Below are 26,894 nucleotides of genomic sequence, written 5' to 3' on the forward strand. Positions count from 1 at the left end.
GTTTTGGAAACACAATCTCATTTGTCAGTATTTCATAGCATATTGTATTGTTAACCAAATAACAGATATAGTGAAAGATGAAAAGTTCATCTCCAAGAATATCAGTGATATAAAAATGGAGTATGGGCTGAGATGCAATGAGAAGTTTCAATAAACTTGTTTTAGCATATGTTTTATCTACTTTTTCCCTCCAGGCTGAGTGTAACAAGGTCTGATTCCTTTCATATTTAAAGTTACCTTGCTGATCCTAATTGTAGAGTTAATGTATGGCAGACGTATTGCTGGATGTGTAGCACTTTTTAGCAAGATGCACAACTCTTGGTATGTTTTCTTGCCTGTAGACAGCTTTGACAACCTCTGCAAGACCCAAACAGCACCTCAGTTTTCCTAACTAGTGAAAAGTTATTGAGGAAAAGAATGATGAAATGTTAGATGATTTCAGTGCTAAAAATCAAAACAACAGACTTCTGAAGCTGGCAACAAAAGAAGCCATGCCATTCCATTCATGTAGTGCTTGCAAGAGTTTCTTTCACAAGTTCCCAGAAGGGGCCAGTGGTCATAAGAAGTCAAGGTAGAAAGAAAATTAAGATGAAAAAAAAATCTCTCAAAAATTCAGGGTTGGGGAATACAGAAACCCATGGAGTGTATGAACTTTCACTATTCCAGATGGGATGCATTAATATTACAACAAATAAGCATTACTAGATTAATAACTGTAGAATTAGATAGTTAAAATTTATGTTTTGAAAAAATATGCCCTTTTCCTTGTCTCTTACCCATTCTTGAAAGACCACTGTTGTCCAGGAAAAAAACCCCAACAAACCAGATGCCAGGAAACACTCTATATTGCTCCAATTTTGAGGTGAGAGACAATTTGAAAGAAGAGTTGAGTAACACAGACTCATTACTTGTCAAGAAGAAACCAACAGATTTAGTTCTAACCTAATTTTAACTTAATTTTGAAAGTCTTTCTGTGCAAATGAAGAACATCCAATGTGAAAGGATGCAGCCTATATGGAAATTTGGCTGCAGTGTACAGAGGTTAAATTTTAATGGAGGAGCTAATGGAACCATCATCTATATTCATCCTGGTATATAATTTTTTGTCAAGCACGCACTTTCCTGAGAGTAAATTACTAATCTCAAAAGCATCTAAGAGTTAAGCAGTGTTCGAAATATTATGACTATGATCCCCACCCAGAGTTTTGCTTTCTTACGGATTTGGCTTTCTTACACTCTTTAATCGTGTTACCAGTTGTTTCATTAATACAGAAAACCCTACAACTGCTGATAAACATAAATTGTTTCTGTGAGCAGGACTTTGGTCAGAATTTGACTTGAAAAATAAATCAAAATCTAAAAGATACAGGTCATCATCCTCATGTATGCAGCTTTCAGAACCTTTATTTAGTAATGCTCACTTTGCTAGATTTCTAAAACACCCACTGCTTTTGATATTGCTGTTCTACAGTTTGATTTTTCTGTTAGATTAGTTTAGGAGCACCATTCCTAAGAGATAAGTACTACCTCTTCTATAAGATAATTTTAAAAACACAGTTTTGATTACAAAGCCATATGCATTTTTAACTTTCTTTCCATATCTGAAGACACTGTAGAAGGAGAGTTTGGCAAACCTTGTTTTACAGTTAAATGTCCATAGAATAGAATCCTCCAGAAACTATATTAAATGCAGAAGTGTTTGGTCATTTGTGAATTGAACTTCAGAGCACAAAAATACCAGAGAAACCTTTAAATGGCAAGTGTACTTTCCAGGAAAGGATCTGTCATAGAGATTTTTCTCAGGTGAAGTTGCCATAGGCTATCAATATATGTTTACCAAGTAGGACTCAAAATGAAAAGTTCTTGTAGAGAGTTGTTTATGCTGCTGGAGAGTTCCTATTAAATAAATATTTCTACATTGCACAGATAAAGTTGCTGTTTCTGTTATGACTGGCAATTACAAAGTAGCTGTGCAGGAATTACAAGTGTGTCTGTGACAGACTTTTAAATTAACCCACTTTATTCACAATGGATTTTTGCTAAATCTGATTTTTGTAGTCTATTAACCTCAAAATGTGAGAGACTAATATTTGAATTAGATGTTCTTAAGTAGCTGGAAAATAGTTGCTGGCATAAATACTTAATATTAAATAACTCTGCACAGATCTGTTTTGCTATACTGATTTGGTCAGATATACTGACCAATTTGATGAATATTGTAAGCAGATCTCATACAGTTTCCTGCACAATCTTGATTCCTTTCTGTAGTCTTTTATTTGTTGTTCTTCATAGACTGTTTAAGCTTTTCCCTTATATATCTCTTGTGCCAGGATCCCTGCAGAGCTTGATTGCTCATATTGTGGTCAGAGTTATCAAGATGTTAGCTTGTACTTCTCTGGGATTTGCATTTTCTTTTGTCCCTTGTTTGGCTTTTATTTTTTGTGTTTCAATTAAATTGTAATTTGTTTCGAGTATATAAATTTGCTAAGTCCAAACTCTTAATAAGATTTAAATGTCCCTAAAGCCCTTCAGAGTAGGTTGTTGTAAGTACAGTGGTAACTGGGAGTGGGGCTGTGGCTGAGCCTCATCCCCAGTGGGCTACATCTGTGTGGGACAGCTGACCAGCATTGAAAGCAATGAGACATGGAGTGCTGAGGTGCACTCACCAATCACAAAAGGGTACAGAAGGCACACAGGTACAATGCATGAACAATGAGGGGTATAAAAGGTTCTGCTGAAGAACAAGAAAGAGCAGGTGCTTGCAGCCTTCTGAAGTGGAATGATGTTACTCTGTATGGGCAGATGCCTGAAGCCTTCTGATGTGCTTTAGTGTTACTCTGTTTGGGTGAAGGCTTAAAACCTTCTGAAATTGTATGGTGGTGCTCTGTGTATTGTGGCCGTCTCCACTGCGACATACACTATGGCATATGCTGCGACAGGTTGATTTCAGAGTATCATCTCACAAATAAAAATGGTTTCCATAATTTAAAGTGAAATTGATTCATATATGGTTTTGAACTATTTTTCTAGAACTGCATATCTTACTCATTTTCTTCCTTTTTTTTTTTTTTTTTTGTTGTTCTGTCTCTTTGTCTGGGATGTTCAAGTATATCCTTGCTTTGATATTATTTTTGTCAATCTGTGAATTTCTATAAGAACTGAATTTCTTTAAATGGCAGTAGGAGTCAAAATCAAATCAGTTAATATGATGGACAATATGCATCATAAATGATCTAAAGAAAGATATGAGCAGAGAGAGCAGGTATAATGTAAGAACTTCAACTGTGATTTTTCCATTGTGCAGTACAAATGTCCTTCTTAGGCACTTAATAGATTTGGGATGTATTTAAGCTTGAGTCATTTGTCTGGATTTTCATCACACCTAAATTCCACTAGTCTGTAGGATTTTGCCAGTTCCCTGTTTTTTAGTTTATCCCACTGGTAGGTTTTTGTTATTTATATGTGTGGAGGTGCTTTTGCTTTGGTTTTTCTGGGGTTTTTTTTAATGAAAAAGTGAATTGTAGAAGATTCCAGATAATCTGTGACTGGTGTTTCTAATGCATTATGTTAAATAAGACTGGCTTTACATTGTTAAAGAATAATTCTTCAACCAAGAATATTTTTTTTCTTAGAAAACCTTTTCTTGAGAAATATATTGTCTCTGATACTGTTCAGATGTAATACATTAAGACTTCAGAACTATATTGGTCCATTTTTTTCTGAGTGCTAAATAGATGTGTCTATTCTTTTCTTTTATTCTGATTCTTTTCAAAAGGTCTGCTAAGGGCTTTTTTAGCTGTAATTTTTCAGGGACACTCACAAAGGTTTGTCATTTCCATTTCTGACAGCACAAGCAGATGTTGCATGCCTAGTTTATGGCTTCTGTGGCTGTTATCTCCTCTTTGAGACAAATAGATCAGTTAGAAATATAGAATATGCTTGAAGAATATGAGTTCGGAAGACTGGTACCACAGTAAAATCCTGGCCAAATTTACTGATGGTCTGTGCCTATGTTGGATACTACGAGGTCAGTAGCCATGGATTAATGGATTACTGGTTTGTATATATAACAATAAGGTTTTTTTTTTTTAATTGCTGTAAAAGCAGAGTGCTGAGAGGCACATGGCTGGTGTTTCTTGTGAATTAGCATATACAATGCTTTCAGATATAGAAACCTCTTCTCTGGTGGTTGAGATAAGCATAAATGCCAAGATTGTAATTAATACTGTGAACTTTCAAGTATTCTAGCATTTTTGAAAACTGATGATATCACTGTTGTGTCTAAAATAAAGAAATAAGATATAGCCAGGCGAATTCTTGAGTGAGCAGCTGTAAGAATTCTCATAATTTGGCTGGCACCAGTTCTGCATAGTTTATGCAGTATATCTCACATTGCGTTTGAATTCTTTCAGAACTGCCTTGGTTGTCACTCCAGGATAAGTTACATCATAGGCAGCTTAGAAAATGGCTGTTGCCTTAGGAATATTATTAATAAAGATAAAGGCTTTTAAAGTGAAAGGTACACAATCAAATACTTGTCTAGCTTATGCACACAACTTAGGAATCTTGTTCAAGTTTGACTGATATGCTATTAGAATGATTTATTTGTACTTAAGACATATAGTATTCATTTGTAGATCTCTGAAATTAACTACCTGTATGAATGTGTTGAGAAGGTACACCATAGGTTTACAGGAGTAAACCTGCCAAATCTGACAACAGGTCCTATCTCAGACTTCTCCCTACATATATGTCCTCTGTGTATCTTAACAACAACAGTTTGGAAATCCCTCTCCCAGATCCTGCCCCTATCTATGTCTAGCTGACCTTGGTTTTGACCAGCTAAACTCTTGGGGAGTGGAATCTTGCAGCCAAGTGTCAGGCTACAAACAAGGTACTCTGGATGAAGCCTTATGCCAAAATGAGATTGAATGTATAATTACGGTCACACTCAGATATGCCATGTCATCTGAGGATCCTTTGTGGCAATTTGTACAGAACATGAATGATGTGTACCAATATAATAAGTACATGTGTACACTAATATAATGCACAAGTCTGCATTTGGTCTTCAGACTCCTGCAGTGTACTTGATTTGTGGCAGTAGAAACATTCTGCAGTGTGGGCTATAGATGAGAATACTTTCATTTTCAAACATCTCTCAGCTTTTTTAACATGTGAAGAATTTTTCTTGTTCCTTCAATTCTCCTCTTGCACCAATAAAAATTGCTGACAAATGCAGTCTTATTTGCAGCCATTAATTCTTACTTGTACAAAATCACCTGAGCAGTTTTCCAACAAGTTTTTTTTTTCATTTAGAGATAGCTTTTGCATACTCTTTCATTAATCATAAAGGCTGCTTTGGATTTGACTGGACTTACAAGGTCAACAGACCTTGAATTGGAGAAGATAGTTTTATGGTCTACTGAGAAACCAGTTTTACATGGAAATGAAATACAAGAACAAGGGTTGGAAAATGTTAAGTCTGTGGTATAAAGTAAAACATACCTGTGTGAGCCAAGGACAGAATACTAGCCACTTTTAATTTCCTGACTTTTAGTTAGTTTGTAACTCAGTGCTTTTATTTAAATACTTTTGCCTGCATTTTTACTTATTTGGAGAGACATATTGGCCAGCTTCTGAGCTACTGTATGCTGACAACAGTTAATCATGTGTTTCTTTGTCTTTTAGTGAAACTCAAGATTCTTATGTTTATGTTGTTCTTATTTTTCATGATTTGTAGTATAATTAGGAGTGGCTGGCTTGGCTGTTTTTGGTGCTTTGTACATATTAAGTTTCATTGCCCAGTATGTGGGAACGTAGAGAGCATTTACCAGCTCATTAACCTCTTTAAATTGGCTGCAGAATGGATGATTTCCTGTCACCATCACAGGTCAGTGGATGCATTGCATTCTAACAGACTCTTTCTAGAATATTTGAAAAATGTTAAGCTACTACAGCATTGATTGATTAATTGGCATGGCTTTTCTGATTTATGTAGTTTTTGTTCTAGTTTATGGATTTTTTTTATGGGGGGGCAAATCCAGATAATAATATAGGTTAATGTTTTTCTGAAGTCAGAAAGGCAAATGCTGACTAAGAAAATCTCACTAGGTGATCCTGTTCCTCTACAAAATGTAAATATGTTATACACGCACATCACATTTCCAGGACACTCAGTATAGAGAATGTTTGGACAAGGATGAAGTGCATATGACTGTGTGGTCTCACTGGTGTAACTGACCACTAGTAAGCATCAGCCCTAGATCTGTTCTTAGGAATTTAACAAGGAAGGTGGTCTTTGATTTTCTGTGATAAAAGTAGTGTCCTTCATAAAAGCCATGATGTATTTAATTGAAGAAATCCATAAACCGTATTTGCTCAGTGGGCTATGGCAGGGTTGATATTGTCATTCTTTCAAACATTGCTCTTAGTGAGTCATGGAAATGTGTATATGTAGGCAATTTTGCTGTTCAGCTGAGTGTTTTCAATCAAGCAGAACGCATAATGAGAAAGAGCTTAAAAACTAGCATATTCTGGGTTTGTATTAACTACAGCTGGATACCTGAGTTTTCTTTTCTGAGTACTCACCTCATAAAGAGCAAGCTTGGTGTTACCTTCTGCTAGTTTAGCAGCAAGTAGAGCTGAGTGATTCCAGATTGTCATGTCAGAACTTCTAAAGTCACTAAACTTGCAAAAATAAGTGGCAGCCAATCAGGAGCATTGAGAGAGCAGACACTAATACTACAGTGCAGTGGTTAAATACACTTTCCCGTTCATGTAGGTAGATACATAGAACTTTCTTACAGGTGGCTGAATACTGAGAGATAATGTGAGTCATGAAGTTAGCAGACCACAAAGCCCTTTATATTAGTTTCTAACTCTATCCAAGCTCTGTAAGATTGTAATGAAAAGACATGAGAAAGCTTTGTGACTGTTTTGCAATTCATTAATTATAGATGCTGTGGATTAATCACATAGCTCATCAGAATGTAATTTAAGATTCCAGAATACATCAAGAGGAGTCAATCTGCATGTCATACCGCAAAAAATGAGATAGATGTAATATATTAGATTTTATGCATTAACCTAATAACCTTGTCACAAATAGTAGGACTTCTATCCAGAATTCTTACATAAAGGAATGCCTTTGATTTATTTGTGTGAAACCACAGTACAGGTTACAGACTCAAAGCTAAGTTTTAAATGTGCTATTCAAGGTGCTTATTGAAAAGAAACTTACTTGCTTTTACTGAGTGTAATTTGTTTGTTTTAACTGGAAGTGATTACTAAGCTGGTCTTTTCATAAATATTTACAGCTTGACAGTGCTGAAATCAAACTCCCTGTTCATCACAGCACTGACACATATGTGCTCATAACTTAAGGTTAATTGATCTGACAAATGGGTACTGAATACCTGTAGCTTTGTGTTGCAGTCATGATGTCCTCTACTATTGTTATGAGAATCTGTGATTCCATTATTATTTTCCTGGCCTTGACATATCATCATCATAATATTATACACTACATATTATACTTTTATTTACTTCTTCATTCTGTCCTTAATTTTAAATGTCACAACCAGGAACTTCTAGTTTTCAGTTATTAATGCAATGACTGAATTTAGCTGTTCTATCACATACTGTCCATACATTGTTATTAATGAAATTAGATTTCTCTGTTGACCTCAATATTGGAATAAGTATGTTTTTTCAACTTTTGCTTCTACAAGTTGAAGTTGGATGTTCATGACACCCCTTAACCCCAAAACTATAATATCAGTATAGATTGAAAATTCTCAATCCATGATTTATCACCTTATTTTTAATATGCTATATCATATTGCACTTCACCTAATTTTATTTAATTTCTTTTTCTCTAATGCAGGGTTGGGAAGAAACTGTGGATGCTGCGGTCTCTTACTTGTTAAGAACTTGTTTGTCAAAGAGCTCCAAGGAGCAGGCCCTGACTCTCAGCAGCCAGTTGTCCATGCCCAAAGATACCAGCAGACTGAAGAAGAACATCACCCTCTTCTGTGATAGATTGGCCAAAGGTGGTCGCCTTTCATTAAGTACAGACTTGGCCACTCAGCAAGCTGCTGTCATGCCAGGTAAAGACATGAATTTCATGAATGTTCAGAATCCAAAATATTTATTTGCATATTAAAACAAAAAAATTTGCACATTTTACTTTCTTGTTTATTTGCAGTTTGTTTTTCATTGATTGTGGAAGTCAAACACTGTTGGTGTTGCTGACAAGTAGAATGACTTAGATAATAAGATAATTTCAGGTCTGAGGTTTTCTTCTCATTTTATTCAACACTTATTGTTGCTCTTGCACAATATGCACAGTAATGCAGCAAATGAAACAGATGGTCATTGTTATGCTGAAAATTCTTATACTTATTTCTTTGCACGTTTCAATTGAATGTGTGCATGTGTATGTTTCTAATGATGGAAAAAGGAGGAATTCTGTTTTCTTGATAAAGAAATGAATATATTTGTATTAGTGGCTTTATGGCATATCTATATGATAAATCATGAAGTAGTGATAACACTAAAAAAAACCTGCAACTTTAGAAAGTAGTAGTTGACTGGGTGATATCTCACAGAAAGCATGAAATTGAAGATGAAACTAATTTGAGTATGTGTTGAGTAATATTTCTCATATAGAATAAGAATGTGGGCAAGATTTCACAGTGCACAATGATTTACATGGATGTCATGGAATTACTATTTTTAAAGGAAATTTTATTAATGTTTTAACTTTTTATTTAAATTTATTTAACTTTTTATTTTCTTTTCTGTACTACTACTTTTTAGTTATAGTGGGAGCAAAGTTTTGCTTTTTCTGTAGTGTCTGAAGTTTAGCATCTTTGTACTGTTGCAAGACATTTTCTTCCTGCTGTTTTCCTCCAGTGAGATTGATAGACTCTTTGTAAACATCAGATACTCTTGGTGACTTGGAAACAGGTATTTTTTTCCCATCTTTCTGCTCTAAATCTGGGTTGGCTGTGCAGCTTCATAATCTCCTAAACCGTAACATCACTACAGTCTTTGATGTCAATGCCTTCCTTCTCCTACAGCAGTCTTCACATCTGTAAGGAAAAGTTTGTATTTTATATATACATCATGCTTAAAATTGGGAGTTTATTTTGTTGGCTTCATGGATATTGTTTTTGATAAGGATTGGAGTTGTGTTAGGGAAGTATCTTGGTTATCAGTATTTTGCTTTCTTACATTTTGAAGAATAATGAAATTCTTGTTTATTATAATATGAATGGTCTGTACAATGGTTCAGCAGCTCAAAATTCCTTGTTATGAACAGCTCTCCGTTGCATGTGCCACAGTAAAACAGCTGCAGACTGTGCAGTGGTAGAAATTCTACAAACGTATATTAATTTATTTTAGTGTTAAACTGTTGCCATATCTGGAACCAGATTCATAATCATGTGAAGTAAGGGAGGCAGAATAAGTGTCATATTTGCTTTACAAATTTCTGTTAGAATTTCTTTGCAAGACTAAAATATATGTGAAGGGCATTTAATTTGTTGAACTTTGATTATATAACCATTGTTTTTCCTCTTAAGAATATTGAAAAGGTGTGAATAGCTGCAGTTCAACTTTTTCCATCTCAACTAATAAGGTGAATTGATTTAATATGGAAATTCACTTCTTCTGATTCAGTTACTAGTGTTATTGAGTTCAAGGAATTAGATGATGATTTTGTTAGGAAAAGAGTAAAATTTCTAAATATTATAAACCAATTAGAAGAAATATCACTCTTGATAGACTTTGCATTTACTCATTAACTGTTGAAAGAATATAATTTTTGAAAGAGGTCGAAATTAAAAAAATGTTATCTTAATTAATGAGAAGCTCATTAGAGAGAAATATTTCTGTCAAATGCTCAGAATAGCATAGTGTTTAAGTAGTTACCCTCCAGCAGGATATGCTGTGTGATTTGAAACTCTGTGTGTTTGTCTTTGAATGGACTGAGAAAACTTGGAACTTCTTTTTGAGAATAAAGGTTTTAGTGACACTTTTTAAACATGTTTGTCTTGTCACCTGTTCAGGTTTTCTCTGGCCATCTCTGCCTTGGCAAGTAATGTGGTCTGTTAGAAGCAGATCTGCAGGCAGAAGGAGTTGAGGCTGGCAGCATGACTTGTATCTTGTCTGTGTTTCAGAACTAGCTCTGTGCCTGTAGTGGTTCTTCATTAGCAGTTGGAGTGCTCTAGGTACATTTCTGGGATTCATCTGCCTGGTTAGATTTACCTAAAAGAAATTAATTCCTATGTTCAAGTCCACTCCTCAATATGAAAACAGAGCTGTTAGTGGGGATAATCAAAAAATTTGACTCACAGAGTAAGTCCATCTAAAAGCACCTGTTGTGTCTACACATGGAAGAAATTAGAATGATGCGTCATAAAGGGAAAGCAGTATAGAAAATACCTATGCTGTTGAGTCAAGAGCTCTTTGATAATGCCTAGAAAATAGAGGAACTCCTTTTCCCAGCCCTTAAAGGAGAGAACTGGAATAGGTAGAAGAGAATGAAGGTAGAACCATATGTGGAGAGGGAGACTGAGAATTGTATTTGTATCTGAGGATTTATGGCGCTGGATGGTAATGTAGGGGAAAGTTCTTCAGAATGTTTAAGCTCCAAGCCAAGCCAAAGATGGTCCCATAATTATTCAATAGGGTAACCAGCATTAGCTAGAGGATTTCGTTCAATGCCACTTTTTCTTAAGCCCATTCTTTTTCTTAATGACTAAAACCTCTTTTTCCATAGCGACCAACTTTTAAAAATTTTTTAGAAGTGCTTAGGACCCTTCTAGTATTGCAGCACTGTAGCAGGAAGCTCAATTTCTAGAAGTTGTATTTAATACATTCAAGATGATGTACCCAGAAATCTAGAGAAATTGCCTGAAGCCACATTGAAAAGCTGATGATTATCTTGAAGTGTGCTACTATTTGAAAGATGCCTTCAAAAGTAGTTGTCAATATTTGTCATTAATCCAAAAGTATATGTTAGAGGTAGACCATGGTCTCTTCTGGGTCTGGCTTTGTTCACTATTTTAATAGCTTCAGTGATGGAATGTGAGCATGAGTGTTAAAATTGTGGCTTTGCAACAAGCTTGCAGTAGTTTGAGGCATACTGAGAGAGCAGTAATGCTGATCTTGATAAATTAGAGGAGGATCTAAAGTTATTAAGATGATTTTCAGTTGAAGCAAGTGCCAAGGACTCTAGCAAGTAACAATCTGACAAACTAAAATTTGAGAAATAATTCCATAAGCACTATTGCCATAGAATAGGCTCGTGGGGTTATTTTGGACCATCAACTGAATAAAAGACAGCAATATGTTTCCACTAAAGCTGAATTCCAACTTTGGGTTGTAGTCATATGACTTTTAATAAGGAGATATGATTATTTCTTTCTATTCTGCATGGGTAGGATTCACAGGGGAGCACAATTTAAGGAAAACCTAGACGAATTGAATAGAGTTCAGTTTTGTTTCTTCTGAGGGAAAAATAAAGAGAAATTTCAGGGGGGACATGATAGTTTTCCAGTATGTAAGATGTTCTTATATAGGTGATTAAAATTTAATCAGAATCATTGGCTAAATATGATTATAGCTGTAAACCACATCAGGCTATATCATGTACTGTGTTGCCTTTGGCAGTGCATAAACGGCTGGATGAGACGAATGGTGAGAGGTTAAGGGCGTGGTGCCAACCCAAAGTGTGGGTCAGTGCCAGGGAAGTGCTTGGAAAGGTGCTGTAGACCACCCACATTGTTATGTATTGAGTTTAATGGGTGTGAGAATTTATAGCATAAATCCTGATGACCTGCAGTGAGTTAATTCTGTAGCTTTTAATGGTCTCATAATATCTGTGTTGTGCAGGATTGCTTTTAAAACCTTGATGAGTATTGAGTGTGGGTGTTTGAAGGCTTGTTTAGATGTCAGTCTGATTGGAGGTCTGTTTCCAATATTGCTTCACCCATATTTTGGGAAGTTTGGTTAATGTTTGACTAGAATGCTGTCCTGCTTTTCCTATAATAGTTCCTGATGTGATGTGAAAATAGTGCCTCTATCAGTTCAAGGCTTTGTTCAAGCAAGAATTTTTAAATTTAAATAAGGACTTTAGTTTTGTTTAGACCATCTTTTTTCTTCTGCTTTGTTTTTTTAACTCAACTTCAGTAATTTCTATCTCTTGGCTTCATTAGGAGATCATTGCACTGAGTTTTAGCATGATTTACTCACATAGTTAAGTATAACTGGAGCAGTAGAAAAAATATTTAACCAGAAAGTCAGTAACTGATCTCCATCACAGAAATCTATGGAATGCCGAAGACTGTCATCTTCCCAGATGGCCGAATCCTTAGAACTGAAATTATAAGGAAAAGGAGGAATATTTTGCATCCAGGAAATAGGACTTATAAATAGTTTTGTGTAAGTGTAATATTTGAAAGTTATATAAAGTTAGAGCTAGAAGGCGAGATGAATGCCCATCTGTTTTTTCCCTTTGTGTTCCAATGGGGTTAAGGGATTCAAAACATCAATGACAAAGTTTATCTGAACTCATAAACACCTTGAATGGTATCTTAACGGCTGTTATAGTAACTTAGTGTCCTTGTTGGAAGGTTTTCTTAATGTTTGATATGCATGGTTTTTCCTGCAAATCAGTGTGTTTTATTGTGACTATTGAAAGTGGAGCTGGCAGTTAGTGATATTCTTTAATTATTTAAAACTTTGGAATGTTTTTAGTGCATTCCTCCAGTAACTTTTCTTTAATACTAATTGTGACAAAATGCTAGCATTCTTTCTATGAATGATTTTCAGCCTTACTCTTTGTTTTCTGAAATGGAATACTTTTCCTTTAGCCTGTGCAGGAAGTATATTGTACTGTACTCTGCCCTATCTTAATTTCAAGACCCTTTTCTACAAATTTGTTCCCTAACAGATGTTTCCCATTCTGTATTTATACAGAATCAGCATAGTAGTGTTTACTTGACTAGATACTTTGTTTTCATAATTTTTTAATTTATCAAGTTGATTATAGTTTTATTTTGTATAATAATGGTTCTACCATTTAGATTATGAATGGGTAAATGCAAAAGGCATTGTTCTTTACCACATTAAGTATACGTATGCACCCAGAATCTATATTCATACTTTAGAAGACAGATTTTTCTAGGGTTTCTTTTCCTTGCATAAGCTTATAAAAACCTGTTTTCAAAATCTTGTGGTGGTATTTATGAGTGAGTACTGCCCCTTTGAAAGCTGTTTTCTTCACTGGAGAACTGGGATGAAACGGAATGTGTCATATTCCTTAAGGAACTCTCTGTTTACATGCTATTAAACTTGGGGAGAATGTTAGTACTAATTGGAAAAACATGTGGATTTGAGATCCTGGGAGAGTAATATTAATTTATATATGAGAATTAGACATAAACATTGCTGCAAGTTCTTAATACACTGAGTGTATCTGCAGGAAGAATAGTAATAGCTTGATCTGAAAAAATAGGATTTTTATAGTTGTAAATTCCTCTCTTACACCCTTAATTATGAATTCTTCAATGGTCATTAGTGGAAGGGAATGTGCAGTATAAGTCAAGTTCTCCAACTTTAATAGACTTAAATTTAGAACGTCATGAAAAATGTAGTGGCTTCCATTTGTACTCACACAGGTTCCAGTCTGTGTTTGTAATGTTATCTTGGTAGCAATTACAGTAACTTTAACTTTTTTTTTTTTCCCTGGAGAAGTTAGAATCATGTAGTTTGAATTTCAAGTAGGCTGAAGGCACAGTTACAGAAGTTGGCCCTGAGGCCCCCACAATGCTTTTGAACCACCAGCAGATACTTCTAAAAATCATGCGAGGCTGGCAGAGCATGGCTTGAGATCTTTTCCTGTAACTTAAGAATTGTGAGCTTGAGACCATGACACATTGTCAGTTTTGTGTAGCCTCTCATGATGATGCAAAGAAGTGTATAAAAATATAGGTTGTTTCTCACTGATCCGACACAAGTCCAGTGCTGTTTATTTCTGCAGCAGACTATAGTCCATAATGAAGTATGAGTCTCACTTAAGCTATTTTCCATATATTTTCTGTAGGAATAAAATATTGAACTACTTTTTTGTTTTTCTTTTAGTAACCTTTAAAATAACGTTTTTAGATTTTTTTCTTCTTATTTTAGTTTTAATATATTGGGTATTCATAAAGATTTTTAGGACTGCTTATTAAATCTATGTAAGGAAGAGTATTCACAAAGGTTGTTGAAAGGTTTTGTAGACCTGAGCAGTGTTCAGCACTGACTGATGAAACTGGTGGTCATTGACCAAATTAGATTCAGCATTTTACTCATCTTTATCATAGTACCTCATCTGTTTCCACTCTTCCCTACCTGCTTCTGTTCAAGTAGCATTTACAAAAGTGTCTAAAGGACATTGGTAAATGTCTTTGAATTTGGGAAATCTAAACCTTAGTAATAGTGCTTATTTCTCATAGAAAATCACTTTGCTAAGGACTTTTTTCTTAAATGTCTCTGGAGGCTTTTACTACCCAAAGCACATTATAATGTGTCAATTAATTCCTACAGATTTCTTGGCACAGGCCCTTAAATACGAAATTGACATTAAGTGACTTTAACTGTTGTAAGGCAAACTCTAACTCATCTTTTCTAACTTCTTTAAGATGATACAGGTTGATCAATTAAATAACTTCATGCATTTCCCTGGGAAGTGGGTTGTTTACAATCAGTGAAAAATTATTGTTTTAATGTAGAACATAAAACTGAACTCATTTAAATAGAAAGACAGTAACATTTTTTCAGGTAAGAAAACAGTAAGATTTTTTTATATTTGCTGGCTATATTTATTTAATATATGTATATGAAGTATAGGTATGTATTGCTGAAGTATTGCATTCACTATTCTTCATTTTCTTAAGTGCTCAAAACTTGTATTTATCTGTTTTGAAAGTTAATATATATTTGCAGGTTGAAAAATTGTGTACTACTTGTACTGAAACCAAACAGATCTATCATCACTGTAGAAGTCTTTTTGAAATTCTCATATTTTTCATACTGCCTTAGGTAAACATACATTTGGTAAAACATGTACTGTCTTCTCCTTTTAGTTCTTCCTTCTAGTAAGGCTTCCAGTATGGCTCTGATTCATATTTTTTCCCCCTCTGGTTTTCCACAATTGTTTTCTGTATTTCTTCTCTCTACATTTGGCTTCACTGGTTTCCTTCTCCATCCTGTGCCCTTTGATGTCCATGCAACTCCATGCACAGTCCCTTCACTGTGATAGCTGGAGCAAGTACTCCCATCACTAGCCACCCAAGGGAGTAAATTAGTCCAACAGGGAGAGGTGACAACAAAAGGGTAGGAAGACCTTTTCCTGGTCAGCTGTCAATCTGGGGCCCCCAAAGCAGTAACTGCGGGGAAAGTCCTGTGGTACCAGTCTGGATCTGTCAGGCAAGGAGATTTTTACAAGGTTTGACAAAGGCGTAACAGAGACTAAATCCATAAACAGTGCAATCATTGTGTACTTCTGTGTCCAATTTGTGCAGCTCTGCATGGCTGAACTGTTGTGCCAGTTTAAACATAACTTTCTTCTCTCCATCTAATTGCAATGATAATCACATAAGAATGATAAGAGCAAAGAAGCTCCTCTAACTCTTGCAGCCCTTAACATTGTCATGCGCTCCTGTTAAATTGTGTTGGGTGAGCTAACAATGAGACATACTATAGTATATAATGGAACATGACACAATGCTGCAGCTTTAATTTGACTTCTAGTTCTTTGTGTTGGAAATATTTCTTCAGAAAATTATCAGGTGTTCACAATGGACAGTTCTACCTTGATATAAAAGCCTAGAAATAAGTGAATAGTAATATATCAAGCATTTTAAACTAATTGGGTTCTATTTTTGAGACTAAAATATGCCCCTTGTCCCATAAAGCTGATTTAGCGAAAAGGAAGGGGAGTAGCAAGTCATTAGGGAGAATTTTGGGAGAGCTTATAGCAACAAGTTTTTGTGGTACCTTAAGAAAAGTTTAAGAACAGTTTAGTAGAGCCAGAAACTTAATTGCTTGGCTCTCTGATGTGGATCTTTACTCTTTGTATTTTCTTTCCATTGTAATTTCCTTAGCTCTTTAAAACTTTTATTTCTATTGTTTTAGTAATTCTGGTCATTTATTTATGTGGAAAGGAAAATTGAACTATGCAGGAGATAAGTGATGTTCCCAAGGTTATACTGTAATACTCTGTATTAAACAGAGTTCAAATATGCCTTGCAGTCTTGTCATACCTCCTATGTGCACCTTTTTTTAGGTGTTTTACTGTTAAAACACAGATTAATACATTGTGGTGAACCTAACAACACATTGCAGCCTGTTCTTACATCATTTGGCTTGGTTCAGGTGAGTACACTGAAAACAGGAACTCTGAATGTCAGACATGGGAAGAAAGTAGGGAACAATGTCTGAGGTGGTCTTTAATTTTAATTCACTTGGTCAACTTTCATCACCCTGCAGGACTCAAATGATATTTCCCCTAGTGGTTAATTTTCAGGGATTATATAAATAATGGTAAAGCATTTGAATATTTTTTTTAATTGAAATGAAAACATTGATAGAAAATAGAAGCTTTTTTTTTTCCCTCAGGGCAATCCAAGTTCCAGTGTTGTGAAAAGGGGAAAATAAGATGGAAGAGTAACAAGACACATTTTTTTGTAGGGTTGTGAAAAGGTTTTTATTATGTTGTTTAGAACATCTCCCCTCTTCAATTGATATTACAGCTGGCAAAAACCACAGGGGAAAGGAGTACAAAGGTTAAGAAGGCTAAAGCAATAACATTTTTTTAAAAAATGAATAATTTAAAGAGGAAAATGTCATGCATAATGAATAAAAAAGAAATCCCTCTTGAGATTTGAGATTCATTCATTTGTGGTACTATGAAATTTAGTTGGCAGTATTGCAATTCCAACTTGTCTCGACTAAGTACAGTTCAGATCAACACATTAGTGCCTTGGTGTGCACGATTCTATTGCTGGCTCTTTGCATTGAAATTAAATTTTAATATGTCCTACTTAGGTATAAGTGGTCACAAATGATTCATAATGTTGAGGTAAGCTTTTGGTGAAAATAATTGTCAGTTGAGAAAATTTCCCCTAATGATCCTGCTTGTCACTGGACTTTATTTTCTATGTTGTTCGAAACATTTAGAGACCACAAGCAAAAATAAACTTCTAAAATCTGCATTAATAAGGTAATTGTTCAAAACTATGGAAAAAGTATTGCTAATGGAGAAAAGTGTACAGTCTCTGACCTTCCATTTAAGAAGATTCAATAATAGCAGGTAAAAAAAAAGTAAAGCTAAAACCTGGATAGTTATTTTTTAAGAGGCTGCAAATTCTGTAATTTTTAAAAATAAAGCCAAATTTTAATAATGTAGCATAATAATTTTATTTAAGGTATGGTATTAATGAAGATTCAGTCTTGTATGTCTAGTTAGTCTTTGGATTTCCACTTGCCAGGTTTGGTTCCTCTAAGCTTTTGTTTCCTGTGATATTTGAAGAACAGCCTATATCATGAAGTGCACTGGTATTTGTGCATGAGCTGCAGCCATTTGAAGACCATAATTAGCTCTGCAGTTTGCATGACATTACTTTTCCTTTGCAATCCCTATCTAGACAAGACCACCAAAAAATTAAAGGGGTTGTCTACCTTTCTTAAGTACAACCATGGCAAATTATCCATCTACAAATAGTTATAAGCAGAGAGATGATACAGAAGAATGAAGCAGGATATGTCAAGTATATTGACTTACTCAGTTTCTTCTGACTGGGAGTAGCATCCTTCAGTCAGTAGAGATGCAGCGGCTTACACATCAGGAGATGTTGTGACCATTATTTCAGGTACATAATCCATTTATTTTACATTTGCTATTCTTGGTTTTTTGGCACATTTAGGTTGACTAAACCTGATTCTCTTATGTTGCCATAAATTAGGTGCACCTTAGCTGAAATTGCTACTGTTACATTATAAACTGCCCTAAGCAAGTGTGACCAGAATGAGGTAGTTGTTTCCATAATTATTTTTTTATATATGTTATCACTGAGTTTGTCTTGCAGTTTTTAAGGTCTGTTTAGTCTTCAGTTAAAAAAAATTTTAAAACCCACTTGAACAATAAAGGTATTAATGCTATTTTTTCCTTAATATTCAGGTCACTTTAAAATGAAGGTGTTTGTATACATGGGATTGATTTCATGATTTCTATTATGTAGGCAATGTAAGTAACATGTACAAGTTTATGGAACTCTGGTGAATTAACAGTGTAAAACCGTATGTACATCACTAACACCATTTACAGTGTATTTGCTCTTCCACATTACCATAAAGAAGTCCAATAAATCTAAACCTAGTGAAAATTTCATATTTTATACATGCAGAACTGATTTTTCAATTACTTCAGACTTTTTCAGAGCCTAATCCAAATCCTGATGAAATCTGTGGGAGTTTTTCCACAGACTTCAGTAAGCTTTGGCTCAGGCCCCCACTTTTCAGTTTTTCAGACAGAATTGCCAAAAATCTGCAGAGAGCCAGGCACTTGGAAGGTTTTCACTTGCAAAGTACAGCTGGTTTTGAGTTGCATACAGGAAAGTTCCCAGTGCTTTTTTGAAACAAAAAAAATTTAGTTTTAAAGGTCTTTTAACTTTATGTAAAAGGGTGGCTTTAACATTTGAAGCTGAAATTGCCTTGGGTCTTAGTCTAAGCATGACAAACTCTGTACTAGAAGATTGTTTTTAAAATGCATACTTGTATGATAACAAAGCTTTGAACTGCAGTTTAAATATAACTTCAGCAAAAATTTTCTTGGGTTGTGAGTTTCAGAGAGCCAGGGATGTCTGTACTAATAAATGATTTCTCTTTGTTTTGGTGTTTTTTTTTTTTTGTTTTTTTTTTTTGTTTTTTTTTTTTTTTTTTTTTTTTTCCTTTTCTGCAGTGGAAAACTATGCTGCAATTAAAGAATTACTCCCTGAGGTTAACTGCACTAATTTGAGAGAGAGCTCTTGAACTTCAGGGAACATTACCCAGCCAGCTCCATCTGGTGATGTAGGGGAGTTTTCAGTGCCTCTGGGTGGTTGGATCCCAAACCTGGAGATAGATGTAATTGGACATGCTGGGTTTTAGAGAGCACAGGACACAGCCAGTGCCTCGGCAAGGGTCACTCGTACCCTTGGGTATCAGCCTAAGGATTAAAATACTGCCATTTTGAGGCAGCATCTTGGGTTGTGGATGGCAGTCAATGTTCCTCAGTAGCTATGTTGTGAATTGCACCCCCATGGTCTTGATGGATTTTTCTTAGGGAGAAAAAGGATAGCATCTTCCTGAATCTAAATGCCTGACATTGTTACAAAGCTGTGTATCATCAGTATATCATCAGTATTAAACTGGCAGATTTTTTTTTTTTTTTTTAATTTTTCTGGATTTTTAAAGAATGAGAGCATGTTTAGGACTGTTTGCTTTTTGTGAGTAGTCAGCTGTTAAGGCTGTTAATGAGCCCTGTATCAGTGGTTCAGCTAATGTTCACATGGTAAGTGAAGGTCCATAAATTCATGTTTCCCTTGCTCCTGTGTTTATTCAACTTGCCCATCCCTAAAACTTTGAAATGGTATCTGAGCTGGAAAATGTCATCAAATCAAACATATGCGGTGCTTCATGACTCTGGCAGATTTAAAATTTTTTTAAAAAATAATTCTTTTTTTCCTAATTGTGTCCTGGCTGAAACACAAAGACTGATGATAACAAGGATGCAAAAGGAAAGAGTTCATAAACTTGAATCCTTAAGGTTTTGTCTACATTCAGTTACACTTTGAGGCAAAGACTTAGCTCACCCTCTACTAATTAGATTATTGCTGAAGAACTAAGAAAAGAGTAATGTGTATTTAGCTACGTAATGCTGAAGTATTTTTTTTAGGATTGTAAAAGCCTTCAGCAAACTGGTAAAAACTGCAGGCTTAGTGGGTTTCATGCGATTATCATGGTAGGCTGCATATCTGGTGGGTGTTTGCTGTGTATTCTAAGTGCAAATACCACAGTGGGGTGCTTTGCCAGGAGCTCTCTGTCTTTTGATGATAGATGTACTTTATTAATTCTGACCCTAACCAAAGCTTGACTTACTCCACTTTAAGAAAACAAGTTAACTGTAAATTAGAGATATCACCAAAAAGGGTATTACTTCAAAGCTGGGACATGATTAGGGGGATGTTCCACTGTTTTAATTGAGTCTCAATTTTAATGACTTACTGTCTTCTGTGTAACAATAAACAGCTGTGCCACACTGTGTTTCAAAGAACATTTACTCAGCCTTTAAATTTACCATTAGAGATCAAAGAGAAGGTCTGATGTATATGGATGATGAAGGATGCCTCAATTCAAATGGATGGGTGAATAGAAATAGTGCAGCTAGAGGTAATAAATATTATGAACAATCTTTTTAATGTAAGTTATGTGGTGCTGAACTATATTAAATTTTATGGCTGCACTGAGAAATCTTCTGTAATTATCTTAAAACTCTATCAGAGTATTGATAGGCATATGTTTCTTCTAGCACTTTTTTCAAATAAACTTTTCAGTCAAAACTGAGGGTTTTTAAAGTGAAAATAATTGCTGATGACATTCTTGAAACCAACTTGTAAATGAATGGATGCTTGAATTACATATAGGGATTTGTGGAGGAAAATCAGGGTAAAACCTTGTTGAATGATCAGACTTTCCAATCTTAAAATGTATTTAAATAGGTATGAATTAGTTGGTTTTATTTTCTCTAAAATGGAGCAGGTTTCTTGTAACCAGAGTAGTCATTAGGGGTATTAGGTTGCTGTTCAGAGATGCTTAAATGAAGTTATGAACTGGCATTCTCATTTAAATCAGGTTGTTAATAAAGCATGGAACAATGTGACAGGAGTTACGCAGGAGATTAAAGTTAGCGCAATAAATTATGGGTCTGGTTACATTTTACCAGAAAGTTGTTGAGTTGAGATGGAGAAGATTCTATGGAGTAATGTAAAATAGACTCCAGCCAGATATGATGAAGTATTTAAATATGTTAAGATCTAGAGGTCATATAACATGTTACAGACGGGATTTTCTTATGCTCCTGTGATTAAAAGTCCTTCTGAAAGTAAGACAAGTTCTTATGATGCCTGTGGCAGTAAACAACTGCCATGTTTCCCTACAAAGGGACTGTATTGGCAGAATTAATACTTTGCAATTATATCCCAGTCTGAGGAGAAAAAATGAAGCAGTTGTGCTTAGATACATCATTTAATTAATTATCAAGGAGAAAATGTCCTGTCCCCACGACAAAATGCTTGTTATATAATTTTACAACAGATTTCTCAAATATTTTCAAATAAAAATACTGGAGTCTATGTCAAAAAGAGCTTTGGTTTTGGTCATTTTGCAGCACATTAAAACCAGTTTTCTTTTAGCTTAGCGTGAAATTGATTCTCATGTGGATAAGTTGATTCTCTCTGGCTATTGAATTACATATACATGACATCATTTTGATTAGTATAGTTATAGTGTATGTTGTAAACCTTGTGAAGAAATAGAAGAAGTGTTCAGTTATACTTCTCACAGTTAATCTACTCTGAATTTGGGTCCATGGTGTCGTGGTTTGACATGGAAGTGAATTTTTTCCAGGAAGTTGGGTCAAACCAATTGGTGGTCAGGTTTGGATATTGGCACCTGGAGTGACCACTGAAAGTATGGACACGTCTCTGAGAACACAGGGGGTTAAAAGCAAGAACTCCCAGGAGAACTCTCTCTTTTGGTTCCGGTCGTCAGAGAGTGCAGGCTCTCCCCTGCCCAGCCACGGGCTGGGTGGGGGAGGGGAAGCCACGCGGCCTTGTCCAGGTAGGCCGAGGGGCTGAGGGTCTGGAACCGAGCCAGCTCCTGGACGGAAGGATGGAGAGAAGTGGAGATGCCTTTGGCCCCCCCCCCAAGAGGGAAAGAGACAGAGAGCCTGGCGGCACCTGGAAATTTGCCGGCAGAGGAGAAGGAGAAGGGGGGGGAATGTCCAGCGTGGGAGGCGGAACACCGGACCGAGATATCAGCCGTCCAAGGAGTCTGAACTTTTAACCCTTTCCAGGAAATGAGGGCTTTTTAAAAGTATTACTCCTCCTTGATTTGTAGTGGAAGAGAGATAGTCCGGGACCTGAGATGGTAGAAGAAGAAATATTTAGGTAGGAGGAGATGATGAAGTAGCTTTTGGCTGGACTTTTCTTGTTAGCCATGGACTGAACCAAAATCTCCTGCAATGGAGACTGCATTTTAGGGGGATGCAGTGGTGACCCAGGGAGACCTGTTTCAGCTTCGACAGCACAAGAATGGCGAGAAATGAAGAAAGCTGAAGAGGGAACAGTGATACCCTCTGTCTTTGGGAAGAAGATGAGTCCTGTTTTTGGACCCCTCAGCCCCAGGGGAAAATGGGGGGGACTGTAGTCCCAGGATGAGAAACTGAACTGTTGTATCTTTGAGTCCGTGGCAAAGCATCCTTAAAGGAGCCCTATGAGCAGTCTGTCCATGCACAGTGGTGAGAGCACTGTGACATGGAAAGGAGAGTGTCACACTGGCAGATTTTTTTTCCTGGGTGGTTGCCATGTGTGACAGGGAAACACAGGGGGGCAGCTGTGTTTCCTGGGGGGTCTGTGGTGCAAGAGAGACTTCTCTCTCCCTTGATAGTTTGAGTATAGATTACCTGAAGGGTGGTAATTTGATCAAGAATCCTGGATGATGTTTCATGGCTGAGTGTTTTTAGAAATTGGGACGAGGAGGGGTGTTTTAAAAGGTCTTCATCCTAGATTTAGTTTATGTGTTTTCTGTATTAGTAGTAGTTTAATAAAGTTTTTTTTCCCTTTGTTATTAAGCTTATTTGTTATTGCTCTGCTCTGTTCCTGATAACATCTCACAGCATTTATTTAGGGAAGGTGCATTTTCATGGGGATGCTGGCATTGCGCCAGTGTCCAACCATGACACATGGTATGTAGAAGATATTCCTTCCAGTGTGTACTTTGTGATTCACTGTAAAATAGGAAGGTTGTTTTTTTTTTTTTTTTTTTATCACTTTGCCAAATCAAGAAAGCACTTCATTTGTTGGGTCAAATCATTCTTATTTAATGCAGGTATACCACTTTAGCAGGCATGACCATCAGTGGTTGGGAGTAGGTGTTAAGGGAGTGATAATCATTCATTTGCAGACCTGTGGTAAGGTTGTGCTAAGGAGAGCTTTATTATGTCTGGCACATTTTCTAAGAAGGAGGAAAGATCTTTGTTGTGGATGCTGTTTGTGATGTTATATTTTTGTCAGCTGAAGAATTTATCTTAGTAGAATGAAAAAGGAATAGATATGATTGAGACTCACCGTGGTAGGCTGCTTTAAGAAATTCTTGGCAGGTGCAGCAGTCTGATCCTTCTGAACAGTGAAATAATTGCTTTGATGAACAAGATAAGGATGAAATCCTGGCCCCATTGAAGTCACTGGGAGTTTTGCCATTGACTTAATTTAGTCAGGATTTCTCCTTTTTACTTGACAGTTCTCTGTTACTGTTCTAACATTCATACAGTGTTTGGTAACCTGACTTAGCAGAATGCATGAGAGTGAACCCTGATGTAGACTTCTTTTAAAAGTACCTTCAGAGTCTGAATTCACATCAGTTGGGTCTTCTTTTGGTGTTTGGACAAAAGGAAGGTACAGAAGGTTTGTTTTTGCTTTTTTTGCAAATTTGATCTTAGTAGAAAGGAAAACACAACTACAGAACTCCATTTTGCGAGGAAAAAAACCTAGAGGGCTGAAGAAGCCACATTTTTCCTTGTAAATTAGATGCTATGATGGCTGTGCTATACTCTTGTCTTTGTGACAAGTACAGAGACAAAAGTATAAAGAAAATATGAAAATTGAATTTATTTATTTCTATTAATTCCTACAGAGCACCAAATAGGAAACACTCAGCATGCTGTATTTATAGCTGTCCCAAACCCTTTGCAAAGACTGACTTGAGCAAATCCCACAAATTTGTTGAAATCTTCAAAGGAGAAGAAGGTAAGGATCAATTAGGGAAGAGAAGAAATAGAAAGAATCTGAAAGTACTTATTACTTTCAGTTTTAATTATATATTGCATTTGTTGCAAATCAAATACAAAGTATCTAATTACACTTTATCACTTTTAACATGGACTGTAACAGAAAGGGCTTTTTGTGTAATTGGTACTTAACAAATTCAGCCATTTAGGTGGTACCCAAAAACAACCCCCACAAGTGTTAGAGAGTTCACAGGATAAAATGGACAGTTTGCTTTAAGTAGCATTTCATGATAGAGAAAGTGCAGATGCTGCTGCAAGATGTATTGTATTTCCATAATCAGTGATAGATAACAAGAATTGTTTAACAATCTGTATCCTATGTGTGCACTTAAGCCATGGGAAGATCAATAAAAAAGCATTAAGCCTGGTGCCAGCTGAAGATATTATACCTGCAGGCTGTTTGGCTATATAACGGAAACTGGAGCTGGATTTCAGTAACTCTATTTAGGTAAATCATTATCTAGACAATGTCTTTTCCAATTTCTCTTTTAGTTCTGGGTCATTTGGAAAGGGAAAATCTATATTTAGCCAATGGAGTTTCTTTTTTAACATTTCTAACAAGTATTTTTTTCTGAATATGAACAAAGTATAGCTAGTATTTTAATGTAAATGATGTAGTGCTTACTAACAATAATACAATCTTTTATTTGAAGTTAATCCTGAGTTCATCTGTTAAAATTAATTAGGATAATATTTTTCAAGGCTTTGCAAACCTCTAATTTATTGTCATATACTCAGAATGTTGAGGTGTGTGTTGCATTCTAGATACTGGCCTGATTTCCTAAATTTTGAATGAGGAAGAAAGTACATTGGCCTGTAGGGAACTGTTTGTTGGATATGAAATCACGTTCAAAACTTATAGTTTCAGAAAAGAGCAGAGTTAAGAAGCATTTTAACAATGTTCAGAGGGGACATGGAATCTTCACTGTGAAGTCTTACACTCTCAAGACAGGCTACCATTGCTCTGCTTCACTTGGTGTTATAGACATGACCAAATTAAAGCAAAGGGGTGGAGAACACTTTTTTTACCAATGAAATGTATCCTTGGCCTTTATTTATTCTGTGTTTGAGGTCATTAAGCTTATTTTATGGAGAGGAGCTGAGACAACCTAGCATGCTTCAGTAATCTTGAGAGAAGATTACTTGAAGAGAATCATTATGCCACAGTAAGCTTGGATATACAACAAATTCTTTATTTGAACACAGATTTTCAATGGAAGGAAGTTAAGAAGCATGATGTTTACATAGTGGGATTTTTTTTTGGTGGTGTTTTGTGGGGTTTTTGATGAGTCTTGTTTATTTATAAATTGTCTCCCATCAAGTTACTGTTTTTAATGAAGGAGTTCAGATCTTACCAAGGTTTGGAGGAATTGTAGTGCTGTTGGAGTGAAAGTTGATATCAAGTCCAAAAAACCCCAACCGGTCAGTCAAAATGATGTAATTGTATTATCATATTGAATACTTCTTCTGTCTAATGACATGAACAGGACAATATTTGATAATAGTGTTTGTAGTAAATTTGACTCTAAAATATTTAGAATAACTTCAGATATCCCACAATTGTGGGCATTAAGAGATTGCTAGTGCTGTTAATGAACTGTCAAAAGAAGTTGATAACACATGTCACAGGTGTGAAGTCAACAAGTGACAGTGATGATCTTTGGATCTCATATTTTTAGATGGTCTTTGGTTTGCCACTCAGATACAGGTGTTTGGCCTAGTTAGTTTCTTTTAAGCAATGTTCAAGTAGAGAAAGTATGGCTAGGAAGTCAGTACAGTGGCAAGATAGTTTAAAGGAAGAAGAGGTGGACTGTAAAAAGAACTAGTAAAGGAAAAGTGGCAGCACCTCTGGGATTGTGTATTTAAGAAGGGGGGGAAACAGTCTGTTAAACTGCAGCTGGAGAGAGAAGTGAGAAAAACAGCTCTGCAGATGCCAAAGTCAGTGGAGAGGGAGGTGGTGTAGGTACTCCAGGCACAGGAGCCTGTGGTGAACACCATGGTGAGGCAGGCCATGCAAGTAGATAGTGGAGCAGATTATCCACCTGCAGCCCATGGAGGTGGATGTGCCTAAAGGAGGTTGAGACCCCATGGAGGTTCTGGCCTGGAGCAGGTTCCTGGCAGGACCTCTAAGCTTGTTTCCTCTCTTTTTTTTCTTGATTGGTGTGATTTGGCAAAGCAAGCCATAAGATGTCCAGTTTTGTGTTATCTGGCCAATATATTTAGCTGTATTTGGAATAGTATATTTCATATTTTAGTCTTTATCTTGCTCTGTATACTTTCCTTGAAGATGAGGTAGACATTTCTAAATTGTTTTATTTAAAATAAGCAATAAAAAATGTACACTTCAGTTTAGCATGTACTGATGTACAAAGAAAGAAAAATGTGATTTGGAGGGGAAGGGGGGGGAGTAGGGGCTCCCCTTTTCATACAATTTTCACTTTGTACTTAAGCAGATTTCAGGGTATCCAATCACATTTAGAAATATAGTATGTTTTAAAAATGAGTAGGCCCTTGTCCTGGTCAAGCTACAAGATGATCCTTAAAACCCAGAGAATTAAATAAGCATAAGGCATAAAAGTAGCAGACTAAGAGCATCACTTGCTCTGTCACTTACTTTATTATCTTAGACAGTAGCAGCAATGTCAGCTTTTAAATAAATGAAACAGAACAGTTAATCCTGTGCTTTCTCATATAAAAAGCTGTTTTGTTTCAGACATAGCATTTTTACTGTAAA

General features: G+C 35.9%; 1 protein-coding gene across 5 annotated transcripts in view; it reads left to right on the forward strand.

Annotated features, from left to right (window-relative positions):
* BBS9 (Bardet-Biedl syndrome 9) overlaps positions 1-26,894 on the forward strand; it is a 299,832-nt gene that overhangs the window by 137,734 nt on the left and 135,204 nt on the right. For 3 of the 5 annotated variants that reach the window (XM_053949185.1, XM_053949253.1, XM_053949402.1), the window contains exon 22: positions 7,889-8,111. In XM_053949185.1, coding sequence (XP_053805160.1) covers positions 7,889-8,111 — 223 coding nt within the window. Of the gene's footprint in view, positions 1-3,848; positions 3,908-7,888; positions 8,112-24,006; positions 24,120-26,894 lie in introns of those variants that run through there. The other 2 variants (XM_053949328.1, XM_053949473.1) reach the window with 2 other exon arrangements.

The sequence above is a fragment of the Vidua chalybeata genome, chromosome 1, assembly GCF_026979565.1.
Source record: "Vidua chalybeata isolate OUT-0048 chromosome 1, bVidCha1 merged haplotype, whole genome shotgun sequence".
Classification (NCBI taxonomy): Eukaryota; Metazoa; Chordata; class Aves; order Passeriformes; family Viduidae; genus Vidua; species Vidua chalybeata.